The sequence below is a fragment of the Elaeis guineensis genome, chromosome 12 (genome assembly GCF_000442705.2).
Source record: "Elaeis guineensis isolate ETL-2024a chromosome 12, EG11, whole genome shotgun sequence".
Lineage (NCBI taxonomy): Eukaryota > Viridiplantae > Streptophyta > Magnoliopsida > Arecales > Arecaceae > Elaeis > Elaeis guineensis.
Genome location: NC_026004.2, coordinates 84950929 through 84962884, shown reverse-complemented (window position 1 = coordinate 84962884; position 11956 = coordinate 84950929). Strand labels below are relative to the sequence as shown.

At 35.0% G+C, this 11956-nt stretch overlaps 1 protein-coding gene across 1 annotated transcript; it reads left to right on the top strand.

Annotated features, from left to right (window-relative positions):
- Positions 1 to 8205: 8205 nt before the first annotated feature.
- On the top strand, positions 8206 to 11569 carry LOC105034129 (cell division cycle 20.2, cofactor of APC complex-like). The gene is made up of 8 exons (XM_010909179.3): positions 8206 to 8578; positions 8665 to 8775; positions 8866 to 9045; positions 9627 to 9896; positions 10201 to 10303; positions 10452 to 10768; positions 10894 to 11043; positions 11150 to 11569. Exons 1-8 carry the CDS (start codon positions 8480 to 8482, stop codon positions 11297 to 11299), a joined length of 1380 nt encoding a protein of 459 aa, XP_010907481.1. The 5' UTR covers positions 8206 to 8479; the 3' UTR covers positions 11300 to 11569.
- The last annotated feature ends 387 nt before the right edge of the window (positions 11570 to 11956 follow it).

Genomic DNA, 11956 nt, shown 5'->3' with positions numbered 1-11956 from the left:
GACTTTCTATATGTAAGATGTCATAATATAGTCCAAAATATTATGACATCTTGTGCATATTATGAGATCATGCATTAAATTATAACTTTCTGTATACAGGATGTCATTATATGGCCCAGAATATCATAATAATGAAGGGACATTTTTGTCTAACTACTTTCTAACGTACATTTAATGTCTACAGCTTTACTTTTTCGTTTGAAAATTTTGAATGACAAAAATGTGCCTATTCTTTGTAAAAAATTATGACATTCTATGCATATTATGACACCCTGCATTATATTCTAATATCCTGTAGACAAAAATTATGATTATCTAGATGCAGGATATCATAATATAGATATAGGATATCATAATTTTTTCAAAGAACAGAGGTATTTTCGTTATTCAAAATTTTAAACAAAAAAGTAAAACTGCAGATATTAAATATACATTGAAAAGTGATGAGTATGTGAACCAATCAGACAACATGGTGCTCTCCGCATCGAATTTCTATACCGCTTACGATGTACAAAGAATTTCCCTTAAAAGATGTCATCGCGACATAGGTACACTCAGCAGATTCTGTGCTATACACAATTGCCTGGCCCCTCCACAATTGGTATAATTTTTGATATGTTGCTGGATGCCGCCTTGAACATCGGGAATCATGTTTTTTTCTAAAGTCTGAAGATGCCTATCATCCTATAAACAGAATCCTGAAGATACTCTGTAATCTTATTGAAGTTCCCCTATTGTCCACCTTAAATAGAATATGTTATCTATTTTTGGAGAAATTGCCCTGAGAAGTCATGTAACTCTATGACTTGAGTCGGCTATGAAAAGGCTAACTGCCTAATGTATATTCCTCCTCCTTTCTTCTTCCTAATAAAATTTGGGTGGCAAATTAACTCTCTTTTACCTTACAAAAAGAAAACAAGAAGTTATCATAATCTGCACCAAAAAATCTTTCTTGTTATGCTTATTTGCAAATTGCGATAGCATGTACCAAGTAATTGGGTTTCAAGTATGCAAGAATCAAGATTTTTTTAAAAAAAATTTAAAAAGTAAAAACTAGTCAAATGGTGCTTCCCATCCTATTCTACCTGCATTCACATGTACCCTTATAACTCACATAGACTACCTCCACAAGTCCGATGCATCCCTCTTATGCTTTTAGTCCCTCAAGTCCAATGCCTCGATACGTTCATAGACTAAAATCCCTCAAAGGATCTCATTATTCCTTCTAAGGTTTTGGGGACTCCAACACCATATCCTAACTCAAAACCTAATGCTCTAATTACATTGTACCAATTCTTATACAAATGTTAACTAGCAAAAAAAATGAATTAAAAAAAAAAAAATCTTAGACATCCCTTTAAACCTTTGCAGCCAACAACCCATTCATTGGTTATATAAATTTCATCCCTTTTTCCTATTCTTATTTTTAAACAAGGGAGTCCCCCTGAATATAATCCTGGTGCTCCCCCTTTGCTCTCATTTCAACCATTTGTAGGGAGATAGGCATGCTAGAAAAGCTTGTTGGTAGGCAAAAGATAAACCAGCCCAATGGCTATGCTAAGTAGATGTACAGGCATGGTATTAGTATTGCATTTGCTGGAAAAAGAGACAATTGAAGGAAGATGATTCGAATAGCACAGGTCGATGTGCCTTAACCATTAAGAACTTTCATTACTACTACATTTCTCATCCAAAATAAGATGGATAGGGTTGGATAGGATATAGTTGGATCTTCAATTGAAGAAATCTACAATTGCCGCTCCTCCTAAGATTTCTACTTCCTCCTCTTAGGATGTGACTTGGAGTGAAGTTTCCAATACTTTCTTTTGTGCATGTAGCCGTAGAGATTGCGGGGTCATAGTAATTTTTCTGAGCCGTGTCATTCTTCTTACCTTTCTTAGGCTGATTTTTCTCCTCAATCCTCATAGCCTTCATGCTAACATCACTAATATCTTCAACTTTAAAGAGCTTCAGCTCCTTTCGAATGCTCTCATAGAAAACTCTAACGTACTTAATGAAATTGCATAATTATTGACGAACATTCTAAGGGATATTGCTTGCTTGTAAAACTTGGTGTAGTCCTAGACAAATTACATCATACTTCTATTGTAGATATTGCCACTTGATCCGCCGATCTTCCTTATAGATAATTAGGTGATACTACTTCTTGATTAAGCCCTTAAATTTGCTCTATCTTAGATTAGAAATATCTTTGTTTCTTATATATCAATTTCACTAAGAGTATGGTTAGAAAACTTGAGACAAATAAAAGCCAACTTTTGTATATTAAAATATTCATAGATAGTAAAGTTGCGCATCTTTCTTACTAGATGGAGGATCATCATTTCTAAATATAGTAGACAATTTCCTAATAGGAGTTACTGGTGCTTGTACTTACACTAAAAATAGAGAATTGGGCAATCTTCTCCTATAGTTATATAAGTCATCCCTTCATCTCATCATCTATCAAGATAGAATTAGCAATCATACTCATCTTCATCCTTCAATATACTTGAAGCATAAATAGTTTTTCTCTTGATTGCTTGTATTATTTGTACATCTGAATCATGCACTAATGCCCCTTATAGTTGTAAAGGATCGATGCTCTAATACCAACTTGATCTAAATGGATCAAGTTGGAATCCATCTAGTAGGAGCATAGCTTTGATATCAACTTGATCTGATCAAGAAAAAAAAAATTTCTTAAACCCACTTATAGCTCGAATCTCTCAAAAAAACTAGAAGAAAATAGAAGAATTGTGAAAATAGGGCTAAGTTCTCGTTTCTTTTATTGATTGATTCTCCATATAAATATAAACTGAGGTATGTAGCCCCATTTATAATAGTAAGATCTTTACTTGCATAGTATAGGTTAATTTTTTTTTAATCATTTAAAAGGATATCCATCATTGAATAATTTGAGCTAAATTTCTCTTCATAATTTAAATAAGACTACATCTCTGAAAAACATGAGTAATATAAAAAAAAATATGAAATAAATACTAACCTCCTATATGAAATTGATCTCGATTTGTACATTAACTTTATTTTCTATTTCTCTGTCTAATTCCTTATGCATTGAAAGATAAACTCCGATCATAATCTTTCTTGAAAAGAAAAGTTTCAATTTGATCAATCTATTTTGATAATCAAATGATGGAATTCTCGTTCAATTTAGCCCATTTGGAGACTAGCCCAAAGTTGTAAATCTCCAAAAATATCTAATTTCAAAAAAAAAAATCTTAATCAGATATCATGCAATCAAGTTATAGTCTTTTAAAATTTGGCATGCGATTCTACTTCTTAGTATAGTAGATCTTATTCCTAGATCCTATCCTACTCTTATTCATAGTAGCCAATATAATCTATATTGAGTCTGAGAATCTTCTTGAGAGAATTTCAAAATTTGCAAATGGTCAATTGGTTGAGGTAGCATCCTCTAAACCATACTTTGACTCTAACCTTTCTCAAAGTTCTATGGCATTTTAACGGGAAGATATGAATTACATAACATATCAAGTACAGCACCAAGGATATATCATATAAGGTATCAGATAGAGTATTAATGATTCCATGTTAGCAGTAGTAGTCAATTTCTTGGGATGAAGTTGAAGTTAAAGGTGCACTATTAATTCTCCTAAAATATGTTTCAAGTTAAGAAGGATTTGTGTTTGCATCTAATGGAGTAGAATAGTTTTGGTCACTTGGTGGAAGCTCTATGGAAGAGATTAAACTTATTACAGTTGGCCAAAACCTTATTTTGCTCTACCACCTCTTAAAGAAATATCCATTAAACTTTTCAGATTGGACTGAGTTTTGATCATCATAGATCGTTGAAGGGAAAGAATGCATAAAATAATTCTACACAACTAAATCATACAATCTTAGTTTGAATTTAATATTTGAAATTGCATTAAATTTTCTTAGTAAATATTGTATTTAATGGCTTATAATCCATGCCTAATAATCTTTTGTTTAAACTTTTAATGGCTTGTAACTAATGTGCATGTAAGTTCAAATTTAAGGGGGTTAAAAATTTTTAAACCTTTACGTTAATGGCTTGTACATATATATTTTTTCAGTTTCAAACATCTTTCAAATAGAATAGCAATAAAGACAACAAAATTCTTAATGAATACATCAATTAACAAACAATTAATGTTTAAAATACGTTTAAAATCCTCTTGTGAAAATATCAGCTTCGTTTTAGAGGTTAATTTATGAATTTTCTGTGTTTAGAAATGAAAAATAATGTTTCTATTTATCAAAATATAGCTAGTACTCTTTACCCAAATGTGTGTTTATTTGAAAGATGTCTTTTTTTACTGAAAATCTAGAATAGTGAACAAAATATCCAACTATTGCTGCAGTGCTCACTAAAATTTTGAAATAGAAAATAACAATATGATGTGGACATAACAGTTATTTATCAGTGAAATATACATTCTTATGAAAATTTATAGGTGTTTATCCATAACATTTTGTGTATATTACAAATTATAGGCACTTATTAAAAAATTGTAAACATAACAGTTTTGGAATTTGTCATGATCTATTGATTAGAAAATTGATGGATATTGATTAAAATATCAAAATTGTTTAAACCAATAACACTCTTAGATTGTTGGAGGTAGATATTAATAAAATTGAAAATTAAGAATTTCTATAAAAAAATAATGAATGAAATTTGAAAATAATTTATAAGTAAGAAATTAGAAACTTAGAAAGCTTTAAAGCTCTCACGATATATATAACTAATTCCTGGCTCAACTTGCCCCCTCTCTGGTAGAGCAGAGCATGTGGAAGGCTTGAATTGATCAACTCCTGTTATCTAAATCAATACTTTGAAAATATAACATTAGAAAATATAGGAAAAAATTGATAGTAAAAGTAGTGAAAAAAGTAGGCAAGTGAAATATGGAGAGAGAGAGAGCACAAATGGCTATCATAGGATGGGAGAGCTTTTTGATTGCGGAGTACCAAAAGCTTGAACCATAGCCTTTATATACAGGTTGATACATGTGCTTAGAGACGTTACTAGCCATTATAGGCTAATAATGCCCCATTATGACTAGCCTGTGTATAAAGCCTTTCCAACAATTAGCCCAATGGATTTTGTGGTTTAAATATCAAAAGTAACATTCAAACAATTCTGAAATAAGTCAAAATAATTAAAAGCGAAAGTTAAGCTTCCATAGATGTCTAGTCAGCATGGCCTAGTCTAATGCTTCTCATGCTCATGTCATGCATATCATTGCCAAGTCGAGCCTAGTCGATTGTATGCATATGTGTCGTGAGATGTCCATAAACCAACATATCTAAATAAAGCTTACTAGTTGGAGATGTATTAAATGGTACTTTACTTGCATTAATTTTTTTCTAATTATGAGATTAAAGTTTATTAAGCTAGTGAAGAAATAAATGCCTTAATGGTTGAACTTTTCTGACCAAAAATTCAGAAAAGTATTTAAATAATTAAATAGTATCTAACACCCTCTATTTGGTGGAGGTTAAAGGTACAAACTTTGGGAGATGCTTCCTCAATAATAAAAGACAGCTAATTCTCATGTTGTTCAATATTTAGAGACGCTTGCTATACCCCTACTGTTATTCTTAAATTGGAGAGAGAAAACAACCATATGCACTTTGAATTAGACAAACTACAACTCTTTGATCTACTTTAGCTCTATCATAGATTAAATTCTCAACAATTTGATTGTCACTAACTCAATCTGCTATGACTCAAATTCAGACTCATCTACAGTTTATTAATATACCATGCTCGGGCATAACCTTTTAAATCCTTCTTTCTTGTTCACTTATTGAATTAGACCTAACAGGTTGGATTTGTGAGCTATCACATGTCTACCTTTGAAATATGGCTCTACAACTCACTAAAGCTAGATCCTAAATTATTTTATTATCTTCCTTGCCTTGATTGTCTTGCTAAGAATACCTTCAATAATGCTTACCTACAAATTACTCTAAGATTCAACAATTTGCACCTCAAGAGAAAAATTCATGCCCAAAAAAAAAAAAAAAAGGAAATTATAGCTCTATCAAAATCAAGCTAAGTACAAGAGCTCTTTTTCACAAAAGGTAGGGGTGCAATTCTGTTGGGCTAAAGCGGGGCATGTTACTCCTAGCCTAACATGGATATATTTCTGCAAAATTCTTTGTACACCGCCTGCAGTGTATAAAATCTAACATGGAGTGTACCATCTTATCCGATTGGGTCAAATAACCATCACTTTCCAATACGTATTTAATATCCATAGTTTCATTTTTTCGTTTGAAATTTTGAATGAAAAAAATATTCCTCCCCTTCTGAAAAAATTATGACATCTTGTATCGATATTAACATCCTGCATTAAAATTATGATTTCCTACACAGGATATCATAATTTTTTCAATACCATAAAAAGAGAGATATTTTTGTCATTGAAAAATTTATAAAATTTTTAAATGATAAAAATATCCCCACCAAAATTATGACATCCAATGAAAAAATTTTGACATCCTGTGCAAGAAGTCATAAATTCAACATAGGATGTCACAATATCGATACAGGATGTCATAATTTTTTTATAATAAGAAAGCTATTTTTATCATTTAAAATTTCAAACGAAAAAAATGAAACTGTGAATATTAAATGTGTATTGAAAAATGATGGCTACATAGCCCAATCGGACAAGACGGTGTACTCCACGTTGGATTTTCTATACTGCAAACAGTGTACAACGAATTTCTCTATATTTTCACTTCTGATTTGTGGACCCAGTTTGAATCTTTTGATTGATCATGTTAGGCCACGTCGAACCCATGAAAAAATTTTATACCTAACAGCCCATTCAGCTCAGGTTAGAGTTAATAATGACTGGGACTGATCCAAAAATATGTCGATTGATCCACATACGTACTGAGTCAGGTCAGGTCTATGTTCATATTAAGCATTTACCAATTGAGTAAAAACATAACAATAATGATAAATTGAATAATCACAAAAAAAATTTAAATAAAACTAATAGATGCTAACTCAAATATGTATCTTCATTCAAATAAAACTTTTTTTTTTTTAATTTGATCCAAGAAAGTGAACATTCTTAATCAACAATTTGACAAACTACACTCCTAAAGAATAAATAGGTGATATACTTGAAAACATGATAACTAAGAATATATGGAAACAAACAATGGACACTTCTAGGCAAATAACAACAAACAATAATCCCTCCTCTCTTATCCCTTTCCTTTTAACCCTCTCCTTTACTGATCCCTAGATGCCCAGACATACCTTTTTCATCCCACTTCCACACCATGATCCCTCATGCCCTGAGAGATGTCATGGACTTCTCCACTCCCTTCTTCTCCTTCCTAAATGATAATTGATTGAATGGATATGGACAACAATGATTAGCATTGAGTTGAGGTCATTATTTTTGGATTAGTGAGGGGCTCTACATTTCAGATGTTGCAATCAATGGTGATGATAATGGGAATTTTTAGGGCCAACTCCAATTGTCCTCTTTCTTATTTGCATGTATCTTATAAACCCAACTAAACACAAGCTAACTTGATTTCAAATGAGACAAGCTTGGGTCGGGCATCTTTAGCTTGTAACAAATTAAAATTCTAAGTGGAACTCAAGACACACTCAGATTGTTTGAATTCCACTCTGCGATGCTCCTAATTCACCACTAACAATTATTCTTGCTCCTTTGATGCAATTTATTTCTTGCGCAATGTGTCAGATTGCATCGACTTCAAGTTGGATCATATCAAAATATTTATTATATGAGCTCACAAGAATCAATTTGGTCCCATTACTGTAAACCGGGGCTCGTCTCAGTGGTTCCAACCCTCTATTTAACTCTAAAGGTTCTAGTTTGATTTTTTCGTTGATGTATCATTAGAGATGTACATCCAGATAATTAAGATGTGGGTAGGTCTCCCTCCCTCTCTCTTAATAAAAGAAAATTTAATCCAATTAAGATATTGCCTGCTTGAAAGCTATGACCTGATTTAAGTTGACTCATCTTGACACCCTGCTCGACTCAACCTAGGTTGACTTCTTCCAGCTCAGCACACTTGCAGCAAACCAAATAGATTTAAACAATGGAGTGGCCAGCCCCCGCTATAAGTTTTCTTATCTACCAACCCTATTTGATCCGAATGACCATAACCCTATCCAATTCCGTGCAACGGTCCGGACGAGTCCGACTGGGGGGGGAGGCGGGAAGAAAATATGCTTTCCCCTATAAATAGCCAGCACTAGTATTGATTCGATTCAGATGCGACCGTTTGAATCCTTGCCGTTTGCTCCCGTCTCTCCCTCCCCTCCTTCTTTCTTTCCCTCTGCCAAAAGACCCTAATCTCTACATCGAGTCGAAGAAGGAGAAGGAAAGGGAAGTTCCAATCTCTCCTTCCTCCTCTAATCTTTAGCTTCTTCTCCGTCGTTCTCCAAGCGGCGACCGCCGATATGGATGAGGGGATTCCAAGATACAAGATGGGGTCTTCCCCGATGAGGCTTCGAGAGCACCAGTGGTACTCCCCGTCCTCGAGCAAATTCGCTTGCCCGGTACCCAAGATTCACTCTCTTTGACCCTTTTCTTTTGTTCGTTCTTGAATTTCTTGAACCCTAATTTCCTCTTTCTGCTTCCCAAGGGGGATCGATTCATACCCACGAGGAGCTTGATGAATCTTGATATTGCCCAAACCTTGCTGTGGGAAAGGCTGCTGGAGAAAGACGATCGCCCGGCAATCTGGACCGCTAGGGTGATCTTTCATCTCCTCCGGTCCTTTCTTGATATTTTTCCTTCTCTCTATGTATATTTTTTAAACTACTTTGCCCCATTTTTTTGGCAGGATGAGTATAGGAGGAAGCTGAGAGAGGAGCTGACGCTGGATTCGGAAGGGAAGCCCTTCAAGATGTTGCCTTTTGGGGGAATCCTAAGAAAACGCAAGAACGTGCTTCTTGCCGACGAGATGACGCAGGAGTGGTGGGACCGATCCAGACCTGTGAAGCCCTTCCGTCGCATTCCCAAGGTAAAAGAACGGGGAAAAGATTTCGTCTTTATGTTTGAGTTGTTCTTGTATATGGTTCTTTTTGTGTAGATAAAGGTTTTATATCGATTTAGGCTATGCCCAGGCAACGAACTTGTTATGCTAATCTGATGATGGAATCATGAAATTAAGTTCTTAGTGAGCTGGTGGTAATTTTAGAATTGGTGGTTTTCATTAGGTTCCTTTAAGCAATTCAAGATTTCAAGCTTTTGGGGCATCTGAACATTATGGAGAACATGAAGATTTAGAACAATGGTGTTGGAGTATCTCCTATACGAGTAGATTGTATTTATTTAGAAGTGTAGGACTAATTCATTACTGTAGTTTTCTTTCTTAATAAGCTGATGGTATTTTGATAATCTTTAGGTTTTATAGCGTTTGTCTAAGGAAAGTTTTGGAAATAAACTATAATAGTTGATGGCATTAATTCATCAATTTCTTCCTTGAAAGCTTTTTCTTGGGAATAAATGGATTTTTTTTTTTTTTTGATGTTCATTTAAGAAAGAATGACTTTTAATGATTCTCACTGCATTTTTTTCTTTTTATTTCTGATGGTGGAGCAGGCTCCAGATCGAGTATTGAATGGGCCAAACCTAATGGATGACTACAATTTGAACCTCCTGGACTGGGGGAAGAGCAACATCCTAGCTGTCGCATTGGGGCCCTCAGTATACCTGTGGAATGCTGAGAAACGTGAGGTGAAGTTGCTCCGAAGAGTGAATGATGAGGAGGATCACCCCACAAGTGTTGCATGGTCTGGAGATGGGAAAACATTGGCCGTTGGATTTGCAAGCGCCAGAATCGAGCTCTGGGATGTCGCATGCTCGCGTCAGGTATGGAACAAACTCGATTTTTTCTAACAATAAATCAGACGGTTTTCAATATCAAAATAACAAACAAGTTGATATTTTGTTGGTTCTTGGATTAGGAATTGCTGCTGGTAACCAGAACCAAAACCTAATCTTTGTTCATCATGAGAATGTTTTGACTAGAAAAACAAAACACCGTTGAGGGGACTTGTCTTTGCAGAATATATTTATGTTTAAAACTATAATGGCGGTTTTAGTTGCAAATATCTACCGTCCTGTTACCTTAAAATTACCGAAATAGATGATCTGATCTTAAGGTTTACCTCAGGTGAGAATCTTAGAAGGACACACGTCCAGAGTTGGAAGCCTTTCTTGGAATCGCAACACTCTGACGTCAGGGAGCCGTGATGCCTCTATCATCAACCATGATGGTACGTTCGCTCTTGCCCTTCATTACAATGTACCATATGTTTGCTTCATAAAACTGCATAAAGAGATTAAAAAATAAAAAATAAAAAAAATGTTATAGCAGTTTTAGAGTATAATAACCTTTTTTTTAAAATGCAACCCCTTTTGCAGTGAGATCAATTGGCGGATCAGCACCCTGTATTCGAGGGCACATCAAAGAAGTGTGCGGTCTGAGATGGTCAGGAGCTGGGGATCTGCTAGCAAGTGGTGGCAATGACAATCTTGTTTATATCTGGGAACCTTCAAACATGGGATCTTCCAAATACCTGCATAAGTTTACTGATCACTGTGCACCTGTAAGGGCTCTCGCTTGGTGCCCATTTCAGTCAAACATACTGGCATCTGGTGGTGGCACAGCTGATCGATGCATTAAGATTTGGAATGCCCGGACAGGGAAGTGTACAAAGAGCATCGACACTGGTGCGCAGGTAAAGTCCATCTCTCTCTCACTCTCTCCCTCTGCATCTTATTTAACATCATGGAATTAGCCGAACTATGATGTTGCTATTTAATAGCAGTCTGATGTCTCAAAGCATTTGATACTATGGAACAGGTCTGTGCATTGGAGTGGAACAGGCATCAGAAGGAGATTTTGAGTGCCCATGGTGACAATCAGAATCAGCTAAGTTTGTGGGCATACCCTTCGATGTCGAAGCTTGTGGATTTAAGTGGTCATGCAGGCAGAGTCCTTCACCTTACTCAGGTTTGGAAGCCACAAAAGCAGAGGATTGTCTATAATTAATTTTTTCATAACATTACCACATGGTTGTGCTAACGTTCTTGGTCGTTTCCTTCATTTCTTGAAGCAGAGCCCAGATGGATCGACGGTGGTGTCAGCTGCAGCAGATGAAAAACTTCGTTTCTGGAAGGTGTTTGAACCACCTCCATTGGCCTTCTCAAGAATGCGCGATGAGGAGGATACCAGTTTCCTGTCACTGAAAAGATTGCACATAAGATGAGAAAAATCTGTTTGAAGGCAAGGTAGTCATGCCTTGTTTGGGTTTCTAATCCATCTGAGTTCTAGTTACACCTCAGAAATTGGTGGGCCATTATATTATTTGTGTCACAAAGATTTGGTTCTTGTTAATTATATGATTTATGTAACAAAGACTTGATTCTTTTCCATGTATATATATTATCCTTGTATATTGGGACTAGGAAGGTTGTATTCTTTTATATCCTTCCCCCACGTTGTATGATTTTGTGAAATAGACATTCATTATTATTTAAATTAAAGGCAATATTCATGTACCTGCAAGAGGAAGAATTGTCTATTTGGTGTGCTCATTTCTGCATTGCTCATCATTTCTGCTAATTCTGTGTGTTAAGAAATCAATATAATGCCAAACATGACAGTGTAAAGTTCTCTCTTTTTCCCCCCTATCTAATTGAAGGCAAAGAAAGCAGAAGCAAGTTATTAAGCGCTCAACTCTAGGAAAACATAGAACATAAAAATCTAAAGGAGAGAAAAAAAGGAACCAAAGATCATCTGCCCCGTATACGAGGTATATATCTTTCTAATAAGTGAATAGCTGGTTATCAGGAAACAAACTGTACGATGGGAAAAGAAGAAATCTATGCACCATCTGAAGACAGAATAATGATGTTGAATTATC

Excerpts from the sequence above, each read along its gene's own strand:
- LOC105034129 (XM_010909179.3), top strand. The coding sequence starts at position 8,480 with ATGGATGAGGGGATTCCAAGATACAAGATGGGGTCTTCCCCGATGAGG. Across the intron at positions 9,046-9,626 it reads CCTTCCGTCGCATTCCCAAG|GCTCCAGATCGAGTATTGAA; the intron begins GTAAAAGAACGG and ends ATGGTGGAGCAG. Across the intron at positions 10,769-10,893 it reads GCATCGACACTGGTGCGCAG|GTCTGTGCATTGGAGTGGAA; the intron begins GTAAAGTCCATC and ends ACTATGGAACAG.